Below are 19,463 nucleotides of genomic sequence, written 5' to 3'. Positions count from 1 at the left end.
TGAGATGTCCCAGGAGGAGTGAGTGAGTAAGGTATGAAAAGAAGTAGGTCTAGAAAAGAATGTAGGAAAATATATAAGAAGTAGAGAAAAATAATTTCCCAAGGGAACTTGAGAAGTGATGGCCAGAAAGAAAGAAATTGGAGAGTCTTGTTATTATAAAAAGCCAAAGGAAGAAGAATGTATCATGTAGAAAGGTTGGATTATAAAGTCAAATTTTCCAATAGGGATCAAATTAGATAAAGATTGAAAAGTGATAATTGAATTTAGCTACTAGAAAGTTGTTATTTGTGACTTTATTAGCCACTAGGTAATAAATTCATGTGATTTTTATGGTATGTTTACCCACTTGGTGTTAAACCAATATATTACCAAGTAATCTGTAAGTGTATTTGTAATTTTAGCATTAACTGTTATATATTCTTGTAACTAAGAACCTTTTTTAATAATTGAAAGATAAATTATAGTGTTTTATATAAAATTATACACTTTGAGTTTTATGAACATTTGTTATAATTATATAAACTAAATGTCACCACTGAAAAGTATCAGACTGTGAAAACATGAATTAAACTGATTAATAAATTACTGCTTTAAGAAATACTTAAAAGATCTTGAAATATTTTAACTCTTATTAAAAATAGTATTTTCTCATGCCATTTCTATGTTTTAAAAAATTGATTCTATGCAAGTCTTTTGGATAGTAACTACTAAAATAGTACTAGGAAACTAGACTTTGGATATTATTTTAAAATGAGTGTCTATAAAATACCACTTTCTAGGTAGCAAATGGAGGTTAGTAATATAAACAAGACAGAAACCATTGGTTTCTTTGTTTTTTTTTTTTCTTAAATTTATATACATTTAAGGGGTACAAGTGCAGTTTTGTTGCATGAATATACTACATAGCGGTGAATTCTGAGTTCTTAGCGTAACCATTACCCAAATAATATACATTATACCTATCAAGTAATTTATCATCCCTCATCCTCCTCCCTCTCACCCTTCTGAGTGTCCGATGTCTATTATTTCACACTTTATGTCCATGTGCACACGTTATTTAACTCCCATCTGTAAGTGAGACTGTAATATTTGACAGTTTCTGAGTTGACCTAACTTAACAGCCTCTAATTCCGTTCATGTTGCTGCAAAAGATATGATTTCATTTTTCATGGCTGAATAGTATTCCACTATATATCTCTCTATATAGCTGTACCTATATCATCTATCTATCCATCCATCTGTCTATGTACCTATCTAGCTCACATTTTCTTTATTGAATCATCCATTAATGGACACTTAGATTGATTCCACATATCTGCTATTGTGAATAGTGCTGCAATAAACTTATAAGTGCAGTTATCTTTTTGGTATAATGATTTCTTCTCCTTTGGGTAGATACCTAATAGTGGGATTGCTGGATTGAATAGTAGTTATATTTTTACTTCTTTGAAAAATATCCATACTATTTTCCATAGAGTTTGTACTAATTTATATTCCCACCAACAATGTATAAGTGTTGCCTTTTCTCCACATCCTTGCCAACTTCTGTTATTTTTTGGCTTTTAAATAATAGTCATTCTGACATAAGAAGATATCTCATTGTGGTTTTAATTTGTATTTCTCTAATGAATAGTGTTGTAGAGCATTTTTTATATACTTGCTGGCAATTTATAGGTCTTCTTTTTTGGAAAAAATGCCTGTTCATGTCCTTTGCCTGTTTTTTAATGGGGTTATTTGTTTTACTGTTGTTGAGTTGTTTGAGTTCCTTGTAGGTTTTGGTTATCAGTCCACAGTATAGTTTGTGCATATTTTCTCCCATTCTGCAGGTTGGCTGTTCACTCTGTTCATTGTTTCCTTTGCTGTCCGAAGGTTTTATTTTAATTCAACCCCACTTGTCTATTTTTGTTTTTGTTGCTTTTGCTTTTGAGGTCTTAATAATGAATCCTTTGCCTAGGCCAATGTCCAGAAGAGTTTTCCCAAGTTTTCTTCTAGTAGTTCTATAGTTTGAGGTCATACATTTAAGTCTTTACTCCATCTTGAGTTGGTTTTTGTATATAGTAAGAGATAGGGGTCCAGTTTCATGTTTCTGCATATGGCAATCCAATTTTCCCAGCACCGTTTATTGAAAAGAATGTCCTTTTCCCAGTGTATGTTTTCATTACTTTATCAAGTATCAGTTGGATGTAGACAATGTGGCTTTATTTCTGGGTTCTCAATTCTGTTCTATTGATATATGTGTCTATTTTTATATCAATATCATGCTGTTTGGGTTACTGTAGCTTTGTAGTATAATGTGAGGTCAGGCAATGTTATGTCTTCAGCTTTGTTCTTTCTGCTTAAGATTGCTTTGGCTATTCTGGCACTTTTGTTTGTTCCATATGAATTTTAAGAGTTTTTTTCTAATTCTGTGAAAAATGACATTAGTATTTTGATAGAAATTGCATTGAATCTGTAGATTGCTTTGGAATGTATGGTCATTTTAATGAATCTAGATGAATTTAAGGAAAGTTGCCATTTTAACAATATTGAATCTTGAACATCTTCATTTGTTTTGGTCTTTAATTTCTCTTTGTAATATTTTATAGCTTTCAGTGAACAGGTCTTAAAACATCTTTTGTTAAACTTATTCCAAAGTATTTCTTGATGCTATTTTAAATGAATTTTTCTTAATATATAATTGGTCTTTGCTAGTAGATAGAATTACAATTGATTTAAAAATTTGGGGGCTGGACATGGTGGCTCACAACTGTAATCCCAGCACTTTGGGAGGCTGATATGGGCAGATCACTTGAGGTCAGGAGTTTGAGACCAGCCTAGCCAACATGGTGAAATCCCATCTCTACTAAAACTATAAAGATTAGCTGGGCATAGTGGTGGGCTCCTGTAATCCCACTTACTTGGGAGGCTGAGGCAGGAGAATCGCTTGAACTCAGGAGGCAGAGGTTGCAGTAAGCTGATATTGTGTTACTATACTCCAGCCTGGGCAACATGAGTGAGACTCCATCTTAAAAAAAAAAATTGATTTTGGGTTCTACAACCTTGTCATTTATTTGTTTCAGAATATTTTATGGCTTTCTTGTTGTTTTCCTATATAAATTTTATGTTTTCTACAAATAGAGTTGTCTTCCTTTCCAGCCGGCATGCTTTTTATTTATTTTTCTCACCTTAATGTACTTGATAGTACTTCTAGTATCTAGCATGATAGTAAATAGAAATAATGATAGATGATTCTTGCTTTATTCATATCCTAGGTAGAAAGTATCGTTCCTCTTGCTGTTAAGAATAATGTACAAATTTTCCTTAAATGCACTTAATCAGATTGAGGAAGTTCACTTTTCCTAGTTTGCTGGGAGATTTTATTATGAAAGCATCTTAAATTTTGTCAAATGTTTTTTCTGTATCTATCAAAATGATTGGTTTTGTTTTCAGTTGATAGGATGACTTACATTGATCGATTTTTAAAATGTTCAACCAACATTGCATTCCTGGCGTAAATCCCACTGGTTATATTATATAATTCTTTAAACATTTTAAAAATATATATATATTCTAGAGATGAGGTCTTTCTCTGTCACCCAGACTCGAGTTCAGTGGCATGGTCATAGCTCACTGAAGCCTCAAATTCCTGGGTTCAAGCAATTCTCCCATCTAAACCTGCTGAGTAGCTGGGACTACAGGCATACATCATCATGCACAGCTAATTTTTCAAAAATCTTATTTGTAGAGATGGGGTCTCACTATGTTGGCCAGGCTGGTCTTGAACTCCTGGCTTCAAGCAATCATTCTGCTTTGGCTTCCCAAAGTATTGGGATTCCAGGAGTGAGCCACCACACCTGGTGGCTTTTTTTTTCTTTCTTTTTTTCTTTTTTTTTTGAAAGGTTCTACTCTGTCATCCAGATGGGAGTGCAGAGGTGTGATCAGAGCTCACTATAACCTTAAACTCCTGGACTTAATCTTCTTGCCTCACTGTCCTTATTATCTGGGACCACAGGTATGTGCCATTGAACCCAGCTAATTTTATTATTTTTTAAAGTTTTGTAGAGATGGGGTCTTGCTATGTTGCCCAGGCTGGTCTTGAAATCCTGGCCTCAAGTGATCCTCCTGCCTTGGCCTTATGAAGCACTATAGGCTTTTTATATGTTGTTGTATTCAATTTGCCAACTTTTTTGATTGGTATTTTTTGAATCTATATTCATGAGAGATATTAGTCTGAAGTTTTCTTGTTTTATGATATCGTTTGTCATGATGTGGTATTAGAGTAAAAGTATTTTTATAGAATGAGTCAGAAAATCTTTCCTCCTCTCAATTTTTCTGCAGGAATTTTATAGAATTGGCATTATTTTTTCCTCTAAATGTATCATAGATTTTATTTTATAAGTAATGGTATCTTGACCTGGAGTTTTCTTTGAGGAAATAATTTTAATTAGAATTAATTTGTTTAGTTTCATTAATTTGTATAGTGCTGTTAAATTTCCTGCTTCTCCTTGGGTAATGTGTGTCTTTCTGGAAATTTGTCCATTTCATTTAGATTGTCAAATTTATTGGCATAATTTTGTAAATAATATTTGTTTGTTGTCTTTTTAATTTCTAAAGTTTTTTTGGTAATATTCCTTTCCTTATAAAGGAAATGTGTGTTATTTCTTTTTACCTTGATCACTCTGGCTGAAGGTTTATTAATTTCATTGAATTTTTCAAACCAGCTTTTGGCTTCACTCTTTTTTTAATCGTTAATCTGTTTCTATTTTACTGATTTATCTGATCATCTTTATTATTGTTCTCCTTTTTTTCTGGTTTTGATATTAATTTGCTCTTCTTTTTCTAGCTTCTTAATATGAAAGCTTACATAATTCAAGATATTTTTCTTTGCTAATATAGGTAGCAAAGGCTGTAAATTTTTCTCAAAGTGCTGCTTTAGCTGCATGTCACACTTTTGGTATGTTATATTTTTATTAGTGTGTTAAATTATTATCTAATTACTCTTATGGTTTTTTTAATCAATGTTTATTTAGTAGTTTGTAATTTAATTTTCAAACATTTGGAGAGTTTTCTGGATGTTATTAATTTCTAATTCAATTATGGTCAGAAACTATACTCTTTATGATTTCAATACTTTCAAATGTTTTTATGCTTGTTTTATAGTTCGAAATATTTTATCTCTTAGTAATTGTTTCTTTTATACTTCAAAAATATACGTATTCTGCTCTTTTCGGGTTGTGTGTTTTATAAATGCCAATTGGGTCAAGTTGGTTGATAGTCTTTTATTTATGTCTTCTTAATTTTTACTGATTTTGTCTTATGTTAGTTATCGAGAAAGAGGTGTTAAAAACTCCAACTGTAATTGTGAATTCATCTGTTTCTCTTTGTGGTTCTATCATTTTTGTATCATGTATTTTAAGCTCTGTAATTAGGTGTATAATTTAGGATTTTTATGTTTTTTAAAAATAATTTGACCCACTTATTATTATGAAGTGACCACCTTTAACCCTGGTAATGTTCTGTGTTCTGAAATCAACTTTACTGTATATTAATATATCTTTCCACCTGTATCTTGATTAATGTTAGCATGGTGTATAATTTTCCATGTTTTAACTTTTAACCTATTTGTATATATTTAAAGGAGGTTTGTGTTCAAAGCACATACTTAGGTCTTGCATTTTTGTCTTCTCTGACAATCACTGCGTTTTAAATGGGGTGTTTACCCTGTTTGCGTTTAGTGTGGTATTGGTATGGTTGGGTATAAACCTACCATCTTGCTCTTTGTTTTCTATTTATCTTGCTAGTTCTTAGTTTCCCCCAACAATGTTCTGCCTGATTTTTGTTAAACTTTTTAATGATTTCATTTTGTCTCCTTTGTTGGCTAATTTAGCAATAATAATCTTGGTGATTGCCTTATGATTTATATTAATAGTGTACAGCTGTACCTTATCAAAGTTTACCTTCAATTAATGTTATACTACTTTATGAATGGTACAATAGTAAAGTTTCTATTTCTCCTACTATTGGCTTTTGTGATATTGTTAACATCATTTTACTTCTACATATGCTATAAACCACAAATGTACTATTATTATTTTTGCTTTAAACAGTAAATTATCTTTTAAAGATAACTTATATTTTATATTTACCCATATATTTATCATTTGAAATGTTCTTTATTCCTTTTTGTATATCCAGATACTATTTGATATCATTTCCCTTTTGCCTGAAGACCCTCTTTAACATTCCTTTTAGTGCAGGTCTTTTCAGGATGAGTTATTTCAGGTTTGTGTGTCTGAAAAGTGTCTTTATTTCAGTTTCATTTTTGAACACAATTTAATTTTGGTCATTATTTTAAAAAATATTTTATCTCTTCTCTCCCTCCTCTTTCTCTTTTTTATTACTCAAATTACAACTTATTAGGCCATTTGACAGTGATCCGCAGTTCATTGGTGTGCTGTTCTTTCTCTATGCCTCAGTTATTTTTTTCTCTGTGTTATATTTTGGATAGTTTTTCTTGACTTATTTTCAAGTTCACTAATCTTCAATGTATTTTTTTTAATCTCTAGATATTCTATTTGAGATAGTTAGGTAGGTAGATGGATGGATAGATAGATCTATCTTCTGTGTATCTACTTAACATGCTCAATCTCCTCTCTACCTTCTTCAACATATGCAGTGTAGTATAATAAATGTTTTACTATCTCTATTATTTCTATCCTGTTTTATTTCTGGGTCTCTTTCTACTGATATTTCTCCTTGTTACAAGTTATATTTTTTAGTTCTCTGCATTGAATGGCATAACTCTTGAATTTTACCTTTTTGAGTGCTAAAGTTTTTTGTATTTGTATAATTATCCTTGATCTTTGTTTAGTATGCAGTTAAGTTATGTGGAATAGTTTGATCCTTTTGTAACCTGGTTTTAAGTATTGGTAAGCAGAACCAGAGCAGTCTTTATCTTAGGGAGGAATTTTTCCTCATACTGAGGTAATATTCTCTGAGTACTTTGCATGTGAATTCTGAGGGCTTGCACTTTTGCTGGTAGGAACATGAAAAATTCTTGCCTCAATATAAACTTTGCTTTCGGTTTGTTTTCTTGATTTCTTTTTCAAGAAGTATGCTTTTTCTTCTTGGTTTGTTCTTTCCTCAGTCTCAGGTAGTTTTCTCAAACTTATTCCTTCATTAGTACTTAGCTAAAGATTTGAGGAGGACCCTTCTGCAAATCTCTAGAGCTCTTTTTTGTGTCACATTTTCTTCTTTGCTACTCAACCCTATGAACTCTAGTTGTCCCTGGCCTCCCTAGACTGTTAGTTCTGTCTCCTTACTCAGTAGGCCTGCTAGATTTTATCTGGGTTCCCCCTCCTTGTGCTGGAGTCTTGAAATTCTCTCTAGGCAGTAAACTGGGGCTATCATAAGCCTCGCCTTATATATTTTCTTTCTTTCGGGGATCATTGTCATTTCCTACCTGATGTGTAGTGTCTTAAAATTTGTTACATAAATTTGGTAAGATTTTTAATTGTTTTAGGTAGTGAGTAGATCTGGCCCACATTCCTCATTATGACCATAAGTGGAGACTCTCATCTAATTTATATCTTTATGCAAGCAAACAAATGATAAGTAAATATACATATGTATCAGATCATTTGGTATAGAATATGTAAGTAAATTTTGTTATATGGTGTTTTCTCATTCCTTTTTTTAACCTCCATTCCTCCTCCTTCCTTTTTTTCTCTCTATCTCTTCCCTATGTTATGTAGTATAGTGTAGATGACTTGTTACTATTTATTTTCTAGTTTTCTTGTTTTTTTACCTTATTTGTCATGTTTTTCTATGTAGATATTTTATACTTTTATTTAGTCAACTATGTCAATCAATTTCTTTATGATCTCTGGGTTTTAAATTATGCTTAGAAGATTTTTTATATGTCAAGATTATCAACATATTTACCTGTGTCTTTTTAAACTCATCTTATGATTTAATTATGTCAAATTATTGACTCATTTTGAATTTATTTTAGTGAAAAAAGTGTTTAATCAATTAAAATATCTTAAATGAAATGAGGTGTATCTGGATTCCCAATTCTTTTTTAACTTCATGGAAAAAGCTGCTGTCTTTCAAATTCCTTACTGTCATTCTATTTTTCAAATTGTTGGAGTATTAAACATCTGAGCTATACAATTTAACTTACATCTACTAAGAGTAAGATTTTTCAACTATTTATAAAAATAAGGGAAACTAAAAAGCAAAACATCTGATGCTAAATAAGTTAGTTTCTTTACTCATTAATATTGGTGCTAATTAAATGTTAGAATCCTTGACTTTTATTATATTAGACTCGGGAGACCTGGTGTTGATTGCTATTGCCAACATGAAAGTGGCGCAGCTGTCCTACAGCTCCAATTTTTGATCAATGAGGTAAGGATTATTTTTTGACTACTTAAATCACACACTCCCCCACTACACAGTGAATCAGTTAATGTAATTTTTAAATACTGTGATTCTAAATGCTTAAATATATATGCACTCAATATTACTTCTGATTACATTTTTCACAAAAGACTGTACTCCTGTATTGGTTTATTTATTAAATTCTAAAGAAAAAAGATTGTATATATCATATTCTGTTATTGTTACTATATAGCATAATTTAGTTTAATTATTTAAATTTTTAAAAAAATCCTAATGTCCTTTGATTGCTTCACTGGCCACTAATTTGTTTTTCTATCCACTCACTTCCCACCAACTTAAATTTTTTAACCAAGGCCTAACTTCATATTTTATCTTTATCTTCCCTGAAATGATCTTTTTGCTTATATACATATTGGCCCTTTTATCTGTATATATCTCCAAATGCATCTGTTGGAATAGATATGCATTTGTATTTATTTTGTGTCCATAGCTATTATGGGAATTAGCTCTCTACTTTATCTACATTTTTATAAAATTATGGTGATAAGGAACTCTCTGAAAACAAAATATGTATTTATGAAGCTCAGAGAGGTTGCAGATATTACATTAGTAGAAGGCTACTTGAGGCTTTCTTGAATCAGATTTTTATAGTGGAAATTAGAGTCTTCTAGAGCTTATTTTATATTAAGTGAGCCAGTCAATGCAAAAATGCTTTAAAAGTTTGTGCCATGCCAAATGCAGGCACTTAGAAAATTGAATTCAGTGCCTCGGAAAAAAAAGTTTGGTTATTTTTTCACGGCATGACAATGATCTTTCATTCAGTGTCTGCATATATTTGCATATATCTATATCTGTATATCTTCCTAAGAACTTACATTGTAAATGTGGGTAAAATGTCTCATAGAACTTCATATCAGAGATAACCCGAGGCAAGAAAGATATTGGCAAATGCTCACTTTTCACTTCTCTTGGCTCAAAGTCTTCCTCAGAAGACTGTGAGATCCTCTTTATTGACAAACCTAGCATATTTCAAATGTAGGCACACTTGCTGTGGGGTACTGAAATGAGAAAGGAAGGTAAAGAAAACATTTGAAAAATATTTCGTTGTAATAACTGCTCATTATTATCTAGAATGTCAGGCTTCTTGAGGTCTCAGTGCTACTCTGTAGTTCCTTGTTGAGGGATCTCAGCTGTTTGCCTTCTGCATGGATATACACTTACAGGCATAATTTGTTTCCATGTGATTTGTATTGGATCTGATCCTTTGAGATTTGTCTTCCAGGTCCTAAGTTTGCCCCTGTGGTACATAACTAAGAATAAATAAAGACAAGCCTTCAACCTCCTTGCCTTGTTCACATCATTTATCCTGAACTACTCGCCCTATGTACCTCACACAAAGTTTCTGTATCTTTTCCCAACTTCCCAGTTTCTGACCTGACTGGTTTTTCTATTCTTAGTTTTAAATATTTTCACAGATCTTTATAGTGCTTTTGGTAGGTTCACTTTGTTTTTATAAATGAACCTGGACACTCTGCTGATGTGCTTACTTTCACGTATCTGTCTCTGTTGGTGCTGTTAGGCTTAGTGGTATCGTTCACTTCCCTCCAATGATAAGTCACATCTCAGTTTTATCACAGAATTAAGAATGCTGGCTGGGCACAGTGGCTGACGCTTGTAATCCTAGAACTTTGGGAAACTGAGGCAGGTGGATTACGAGGTTAAGAGATCAAGACCATCTGGGCCAAAATGGCAAAACCCTGTCTCTACTAAAAATACAAAAATTAGCTGGGCATGATGGCACACGCCTGTTGTCCCAGGTACTCGGGATGCTGAGGCAGGAGAATTGCTTGAACCTGAGAGGCAGAGGTTGCAGTGAGCTAAGATTGCACCACTGCACTCCAGCCTGGCAACAGAGCAAGACTCCATCTCAGAAAAAAAAAAAAAAAAAAAAAAAAAAATTACTGCGTTCCTCACTAGAATTATTTAGGTATTACACTAAGATATTATTGAATATATGCTACTTTAATTCCATTTTGCCTTTGGCATGTTATATCTTCTGTATAGCATGTAACTATCTCTTGTAGAGCATGTTTTATTGTTGTTACATATCATGTTCTATCCTCACCCTATCTCAGGTGAACTTCCACCTCTCTGGGAAATGAGACCAGTATACTGTATCTCAAAAAAATCAATTGTAGCTCATCAAATGCTTTCAAGGAATCCTAATAGATTTCTAGTTGGTTTATAGGAAGCATATGTACAGTATACAAATAAAACAGGCAAACAAACACAAAAATTCTCAAAGCATATATAGAATACCTCCTATTTCATGGCAGGAAATTATCTGAGTTTATGTTAAGATATACATATCAATATATACATCTTTGAACATGTATATAGGTAATTAGATACAAATATGCAAATCATTTAAATTTCTAAATATTTTCGTGAATATGATCTTTGATTATGTTTCTATTTTTATAAAGCCATTCCTCTCTGAGACTAAAATCACTCATACCCAATATGAAGAGACCCATCATAGGATACATGAGCATTTTTTTGGCTTAGAAATTGTTACAGAAGGGCATTTAGATTCCTATCTTCTCTCTTCTAATTCAGAAAGAAGAAATAAATGCTAGCGATTTCAATATAGTTCTTCCTAGCATCTAATTGGGATATCTGTGATTGATACTGTAAACTATGAGAGATTACTTCTAACAAAGTACTTTGGAAAATATAAAAAGCCTTTCAGGTATCTCAGGACAACCAAGGTTCTGAAAGATCACTCTTAGAGAACACATTTAATGCTCTGGATTTAGGATCCATTAATGGATAAGCATCGACATTTTCAGCTGGTCAACTGTCATTATGGTAAAAGTTCTAACATTTTTAAATGATCTGATTTAACCCAGTAAATAAGTAGTTTAAGCATATAAGCAAAGTCATACAAACAGTTATTATCTGTCCATATGCTTTCTGCCACATTAAGAGGTAGAAAATATCCTATTGTATGTGAAATAGGATTCATTTGTATTTGGCGGTGCTGTATAAAAAGAATCTTAGTATAATTTTATAGTTATACTAAATTCTAGTTGGAGAAATGTTTTCTTTTATTATGGATATTTTCCTTTACTGTTGATGAAGCTTCTTAGACTATAAGAAGCAAATTAAATTATACCAAATATACTTTTTAGGAAGAATATACACTTTCCAAATATACAGAAAATTCTTGCACAGGAGAATTTTTATATGACCTGTATTCAATTTTGTAAGACTGCATTGAATATTTGCTTCTCTGTAAGGCTATATAGTATATGTGTAAATAGTAGAAACAAAAACATCCCTAAACTATTTTTTCCCAAAGAAAAACCTTTAATGATCATAATGATGCTATAATAATTAATCCTCTCTATTGGTAAATAAATATTCCTTAAGCTAGTCTTTCTGACAGTCGAAATGCAGTGGGTCAGTTGCCTCTTCTACTTTCAGCATTCTTACCCTTCCTGATTGAAGTTTATGCACCTATCCTTCCTGATATTTCTGGGTTATATAGACGCAAGTAACTCTTCAGGTAGTAAAAAATTGAGTAAATTAGCTTGTTTGTGCTTCACAAAAACCCTTAATTAAGTAAATCACACACTTACTTTATCTTTTTTTTGTTCTAGGGTGCCTTGGTCAGTGCAAGTTCAGATGATACACTTCATTTGTGGAACCTTAGACAAAAAAGGCCAGCCATTCTCCATTCTCTTAAATTTAACCGAGAACGGTAAGAACCTATGGATTAAACAATTTCTTAATGTACAACAAAATTATTTCCTGAGGAAGTTTCTGTTAACTTGACAGGTTTTTTTCCCTCATAATCTCAACAGCTAGAAATAATTTAATGTTTATGCTTACTTTCATAGTGGTTTCTTTTTTGTAGAAAATGCATAATTGATATAGATCCAGTCACCTACTAATGCAATGTTTATTAGCTTAAGGAACTTTTGGGCTGTAATTATGGGATTTTCTATGTATAGAATCATATTATCTTCAAAGAGAGATAGTTTGACTTCCTTTCTTCCTATTAATATTTACAAGCTTTTTATTTCTTTCTCTTGCATGATTGCTCTGCCTAGGACTTCCAGTACTATGTTAACTAGGAATGGTGAGAGATGGTATCCTTGTCTTGTTTTGGTTTTCAAGGGGAATGCTTCCAGCTTTTGCCCATTCAGTATGATGTTGGCTATGGGTTTGTCATAGATGGCTCTTGTTATTTTGAAATATGTTCCTTCAATGTCTAGTTCGTTGAGGGTTTTTGACATGAAGGACATCAAATTGTACCAGAAGCCTATTCTGCATCTATTGAGATAGTCATGTGGTTTTTGTTTTCAATTCTGTTTATATAGTAAATCACATTTATTTATTTGTGATTATTAAACCAACCTTGCATCCCAGGATAAAGCCTGCTTGAGTGTGATTAACTTTTTCATGTGCTGCAGGATTCAGTTTGCTAGTATTTTGTTGAGAATTTTTACATCTGTGTTCATCAAGGATATTGGCCTGAAGATTTTTTTGTTGTATTTCTGCAGGTTTTGGTATCAGGATGAAGCTGGCCTCATAGGATGAGTCAGAGAGGAGTTCCTCCTCCTCAGTTTTTTAGAGTAGTTTCAGTTAGAATGGTACAAGCTATTCTTTATGCATCTGGTGGAATTTGGCTGTGAATCATTCTTGTCCTGGGTCCTTTATGGTTGGTAGGCTTTTTATTACTGATTTAATTTTGGAACTCTTTATTGATCTGTCCAGGGATTCAATTTCTCCCTAGCTCAATCTTGGGAGTTTGTATGTTTCCAGGAATATATTCATTTCTTTTAGGTTTTCTAGTCTGTGTGCATAGAGGTGTTCATAGCAGTCTCTGAGGGTTTTTTATATTTCTGTGGGGCTGGTGGTAATGTCTTTTTTGGCGCTTATGATTGTTTATATGGATCTTCTCTCTTCTTCTCTTTATTAGCTTAGCTAGTGGTCTATCATATTTCTTATGTCAAAAAATCAACTCTTGTACTCATTGATCTTTTGTATGTTTTTTTTTTTTGCATCTTAGTTTCCTTCATTTCAGCTCTGATTTTAGTTATTTCTTGTCTTTTGCTAGCTTTGGGTTTGTTTTATATTGTTTCTTTAGTTTCTCTAGGTGTAATGTTTGGTTGCTAATTTGAGATTTTATGAATTTTTGATGTGGACCTTTAGCACTATAAACTTTCCTCTTAGCACTACTTTAACTGTGTCTTAGAGATTCTGATATGTTTTCTTGGTTCTCAGTAGTTTCAGAGAATTTCCTGATGTCTGCCATAATTTCATTGTTTACCCAAAGGTTAGGACCAGGTTGTTTAATTTCCATCCAATTGTATGGTTTTGAGTGATTTTCTTAGTATTTATTTTTATTTTTATTGCATTATGGCCTGAGAGTGTGGTTGGTCTGGTTTCATTTTTTTTAGATTTTCTGAGGATTGTTTTATGTCCAATTGTGTGGTTGATTTTAGAGCATGTGCTATGTGCAGATGAGAAGACAGTATATTCTGTTCCTTATGGGTAGAGCATTTTGTAGACGTCTAATAGTTCCATTTGGTCATGTGTTAAGTTTAGATCCTGGAAATCTTTGTTAATTTTCTGACTGGATGGTCTATCTAAAAACCGTCAGTAGGGTGTTGAAGTCTCCCACTATTATTGTTGGGAATCTAAGTCTCTTCGTAGGTCTCTGAGAACTTGCTTTATGAATCTGAGTGCTCCTGTGTTGGGTGCATATATATTTAGGAAAGTTAGGTATTCTTGTTGAATTGAACCCTTTACCATTATGTAATGTCCTTCCATGTCTTTTTTGATCTTTGTTGGTTTAAAGTATGCTTTGTCTGAAATTAGAATAGCAACCCCTGCTTTTTTCTGTTTTCCATTTGCTTGTTAGATTTTCCTTTATCCCTTTACATTGAGCCTATGGGTGTCATTACATGTGAGATGGGCCTCTTGAAGACAGCATACCATTCAGTCCTGCTTCTTTATACAGCTTGCCACTCCGTGACTTTTAATTGGAGAATTTAGCCCATTTACATTCAAGTTTAATATTGGTATGTGTGGATTTGATCCTTTCATCATGTTTCTAGCTGGCTATTGTGCAGACTTGTTCATGTGGTTGCTTTATAGGATCAATAGTTTTTATACCTAAGTGTGTTTTTGTAGTAGCTTGTAACAGTCTTCGCTTTCCATATTTAGTACTCCTTTCAGGACTTCTTGTAAGGCAGGTCTGGTGGTCATGAATTCCCTTAGCATTTGCTTATCTGGAAAGGATCTAATTTCTATGAGGCTTATGAAGCTCAGTTTGGCTGGATATGAAATTCTTGCTTGGAAATTGTTTTATTTAAAAAGGCTGAATATAGACCCCTAATTTATCCTGGCTTGTAAGGTTTCTATTGAAAGGTCCTCTGTTAGCCTAATGGGGTTTCCTTTGTAGGTGACTTGCTTCTTCTCTCCAGCTGCCTTTCACTTTTTCTCTTTTATTTTAGCCTTGGAGAATCTGAAGATTATGTGTCTTGGCCATGGTCTTTTGTGTAGTACCTCACATTGGTACTGAATTTGTATTTTGGCCTCTCTAGTGAGGCTGGGGATGTTTTCATGGATGATATTTTGAAATATATTTTCCAAGTTGCTTGCTCTCTCCTTATCTCTTTCAGGGACACCAATGAATTGTAGATTTGATCTCTTTACATAATCCCTTATTTTTTTAGTGTTTTGTTCATTTTTTTTCTCTGACCAAGTTAGTTCAGAGAACCAGTCATTGAGCTCTCAGATTCTTTCCTGAACTTGGTCTATTATTTTGTTGATACTTACAATTACATTATGAAATTCTTGTAGTGTGTTTTCCACTCTATCAGATCAGTTTGAGTCTTTTTTTTTTTTGAGACGGAGTCTCTCTCTGTTGCCCAGGTTGAAGTGCAGTGACACAATCTTGGTTCACTGCAACCTCCGCCTCTCTGGTTCTAGCGATTCTCCTGCCTCAGCTTCCTGAGTAGCTGGGACTACAGGTGCACAGCACCATGCCTGGCTAATTTTTGTATTTTTAGTAGATGGGCTTTCACCATCTTGGCCAGGATGGTCAATCTCATGACCTCATGATCCATCTGCCTTGGCCTCCCAAAGTGCTGGGATTACAGGCATAAGTCACCACACCCAGCTGAGTATTTCTTATAATGGCCATTTCATCTATCAGTTCTTGTATCATTTTATTATAATCCTTAGATTCCTTGTATTGGGTTTCCACTTTCTCCTGAATCTTCATGATCTTCATTTCTATCTAGATTCTGAATTCTATTTCTGCTATTTCAGTCTGGTTAAGAATTCTTGCTGGGGAACTAGTGTGATTTTTTGTGGGAAAGGAGACACTCTGGATTTTTGAGTTGCCAGAGTTGTTGTGCTGGGTCTGTGTGGGCTGATTTTCCATCAACTGTGGTGTAATTTGAGTATAGTCAGTTGACTTCCTTTCTGGATGTTTTCAGAGGACTGAGACTTTATGCAGGACATTTATTTGTAGCTGAGTTCTTGTCCTTGGTTTCACAGAGAGGTAGATATATTAGCAAAATGATTTTGATGTTGAAAAATATTTTTGGGTTGTGATCCAGTAGATGCCACTTAAGCATAATGAGCAGTAGGCAGGCTTTGCTCAGCAATGTGGCACCTCTATTTCTTCTCAACTGTAGTCTCTTAGTGTTCTGAAAGTGGGCTCCTCTCCCACTTGAGTGCTGGCTACATGTCATTTCTTTGTACTCCCAGGCTGCACACCACAGCCCTGGGGCAAGCTCAGGCTTTATGTTCCTTACCTTGCTTGGAGACAACAGGGGAAGGAAACTTGCCAAGGTCAGTGACTGTGGCTGAGGACCTTTCACTTGTCTCTTGGGGCTCTACCCTAGAGAAATGCAGAGCTGCTGACAGTGCAGTCAGCCTGGTGTGAGGTGGCTGTATTATGGGCCCAAGCTTGGGGGGCACTGCCTGGTGATGAGCAGGGGGGATGGAGGGCTCATGGGGGAGACAGACTAGCCTCTTCTCCTTAGGGCAGCTGCAGTTTGTTCAAGGTGTAGTTAAAGCATTCAGATCTTTGCTGCTTTCCCAGCCTGAGGTTGATATGGTGGGCGGTGGGGGACAGAGAAATGTTGGGTAGAGAAGGGTGGTGTCCCTGGCAAGGGCTTCACCCTCAGGCCTTTGCCTGTGAACCTATGTGAGAACAGGCATTACTGTTTTGCTCCCAAATGTTGTATTTTCCAAGACCACTCTGGCCTGCCATGCCCCCATCCTGTGCCCATATAAACCTGAGAGACCTTAGCGGGCATGACACACACAAGTGGCTGAACATCAAAAGGAGCAGAAGAGCACACTGACAGACACCAGCAGACACAGGCAGGCCATCAAGGTGGGACGATGCAGAATTCATTTGGGGCTGGACTCCAGGGAAAGGCCACCTTCCCACTCCACCTCACCTTTTGTTCCCCATCCACCTCACTGAGGGCTACCTCCACCACTCAATAAAACTGTGCACCCATCCTCCAAGCCCACTTGTCATCTGATTTTTCTGGTATACTAGGGCAAGAATCTGGGATACAGAAAGCCCTCTGTCCTTGCCATAAGGCAGAGGGTCTAATTGAGCTGATTAACATAAGCCACCTGCAGACAGCAAAACTGGAAGAGCCCACTGTAACAGCCCACTGTAACACACACCCACTGGAGCTTTGGGAGCTGTAAGCACTCAACCCTAGACACTGCCATGGGGTCAAAGCCCCAAAGCACTCCCCATGATCTGCCCATCTGCATACTACCCCCTAGGGGTTTGAGCAGCAGGGCACAGAAGAAGCAAGCCACACCGCTGTCGCATGTACTGTGATGGGGATAAAGGAACATTCCTCCTGTTTCAAGGGCAGAAAGGGTAGTACCACTGCAGTGGCAGTGGTAGAGGGGCTTTCAGTTGCCTCTGGGAGCTGTATCTGAGGGAACACAGAACGTTGCTACTGAGGATGTTCACCCGAGGGGGTGGTGCCTGCACTGCTGGCCTGAGCTGGGGGCCCTGCTTGGTGTAAGAGGAGGTGCTGGAAGGTTCACAAAGAGGAGACTGGGCTTGTCTCTTTATAGTGACTGTATTATGCTAGCAGTGTGAATAAAGTCCTCAGACTCTTTGTTTCATCTGTAGTCCAAGGGCAGCAAGGGCAGAACTGCTGCCAAGGCAGTAGCAGAGAGGCTTTTGCTTCCTTCTGGGAGCCCCGCCCCAGGGAAACACAAAGCCACCAGCAGTGGGAATGTTCAGCTGAGGATGAGGCAGCTGTTCTGCTGTCCCAACCCAGGGACCCTGCTTGGTGAAGAGTTGGGAGTGAGAACTCACAGGGAAGACAGACTGGACTACTCTCTGTACTGTGGCTTCAATGTGGTGTAGGTTCCAGTGTAACAACCAGGCCCTTTGTTCCTTCCCCAGCCTGAGGGCAGTAAGTGCAGTACCACTGCAGCTGCTATGGTAGAAGGGCTGTGGGTTGTCTCTGGGATTTCCTCCTCAGTGAAATGGAGAGCTGCCACCTACTGAAGTGCTCAGGCAGGGCAGGGTGATTGTGCTGGGAGCCCAGGTCAAGAGGCACTACCCAGTGAAGAGTAGTGGAGGCATGTGGACAAGTCTGGCTGCTTTTCCATAAAGTGGCTGTATTGTGCTAGAGGTTTCTATCGGTCCCCAACCACTATAATTCCTCTCAGTCTCTAGGGCAACAGGAGCAAGGGCTGCAGGGCAGCAAAAATTGTGGCTTGCTTGCTTCTTCTGTGAGCTCTGTCCCAGAAAAGCATAGAGCTGCTACTAGCCTGAGAGCCTAGGTGGGGGGTGGCTGGAGACCCCAGTAGGGAGCCACTGCCCAGAGAAGCATAACAGGGTTGGGGACTCATGTAGAAAACAGTTTGCTGCTTTTCTGTAAGGTGGCTGCACTGTGCGAGGGGTTGATGGTAGTCCCTAATCACTGTGTACCCTCCTGATCTTGAGAGTATCAGGAGGGAAGGTTGTAGAGCAACAAACAAGGTGGCCTGCCTCTCCCTCTGAGAGCTCTGTCCCAGGGAAGTGGAGAGCTGGTAGTGGCCCAAGAGCCCAGTGTGGGGTGACTGAGGTTCTAGGTCAGGAGGCCTTGCTCAGTGAGAAGTAGCAGGGATAGGGGCACATGTGGAAAACAGTCTGGCTACTTTTCCTTAAGGTGGCTGCCTTGTACTGGGTGTCTACATTGCCCCTAATCACTGCGTACCCTCCCCAGCCTGAGGTCACACAGGAGGGAGGGTTGTGGATGTGGTCTGCCTCTCCCTCTGGGAGCTTGTCCCAGAAAAGCACAGAGCTGCTCCTGATCTGAGAATTCTGGTACGACTATGGTGGCCTCACTAGTGTCCCAGGCCGGTGGGCCTTGTTACTCTTCAGCCACATGAAATCGGCCCCTTTCCTGGGGATGTGTGAGGGAGCCTGGCCTCCTCCATTGCTAGAGCTGCAGCTGCTGGTGTTGAGGTGCCTGGAGATCCAATACTCCTCGGAGTCTGGAGGCCCTGGTTGCGGGGATCATGAGAAATGGGATCCTGAGTCCAAGGATGCAAAGGTCCATGGCAAAAGTGTGAAACCCTGGGGACTGTCACTCACTCACTGTTCCCTGTGGTGCAAGGACTTCCCTGGCTCCATGCCACTTTTGGATGGGCAATTGTCCTGTCTTGCTCTTCTCTGTTCACTGTGGGTGATGCTGTTTCCCTGATAAATCCCCATGTTTCCACCTGGATGTTCTGGTTGAAGAGCTAGCGTCCATTCACCACTGTTTTTTCTCTCCATGAGAGTGGTGCTCATTAACCACTTCTAGTCAGCTATCTTGCCCCAAATCTCTGTACTTAGTCTTTTTTTTTTTTTTTTTTAATGAGGAAGGGAATTTATATTTTAGATATTTCTGAAACTAGATAGGACTTATTTCTTTAGTCCTAATTTTGGTTATTTTAGTTTAAAATAAGTAATGTAGCAGACATTTCAAGAATATCGAAAAAATTTAAGATCAGTAAAGAGTTGTTATACTATT

General features: G+C 36.4%; 1 protein-coding gene across 6 annotated transcripts in view; it reads left to right on the top strand.

Moving 5' to 3' along the window:
- STXBP5L (syntaxin binding protein 5L) overlaps positions 1 to 19,463 on the top strand; it is a 478,212-nt gene that overhangs the window by 106,656 nt on the left and 352,093 nt on the right. For all 6 annotated transcript variants that reach the window (XM_005548039.4, XM_005548040.4, XM_074033375.1 and 3 more), the window contains exons 4-5: positions 8,310 to 8,391; positions 12,051 to 12,151. In XM_005548039.4, the coding sequence (XP_005548096.1) occupies positions 8,310 to 8,391; positions 12,051 to 12,151 (183 nt within the window). The remainder of the gene's footprint in view (positions 1 to 8,309; positions 8,392 to 12,050; positions 12,152 to 19,463) is intronic.

This window comes from Macaca fascicularis, chromosome 2, assembly GCF_037993035.2.
Source record: "Macaca fascicularis isolate 582-1 chromosome 2, T2T-MFA8v1.1".
In the NCBI taxonomy this organism is placed as follows: domain Eukaryota; kingdom Metazoa; phylum Chordata; class Mammalia; order Primates; family Cercopithecidae; genus Macaca; species Macaca fascicularis.
The sequence above is the reverse complement of the archived record's forward strand: the minus strand, read 5'-3'. Positions and strand labels throughout refer to the sequence as shown.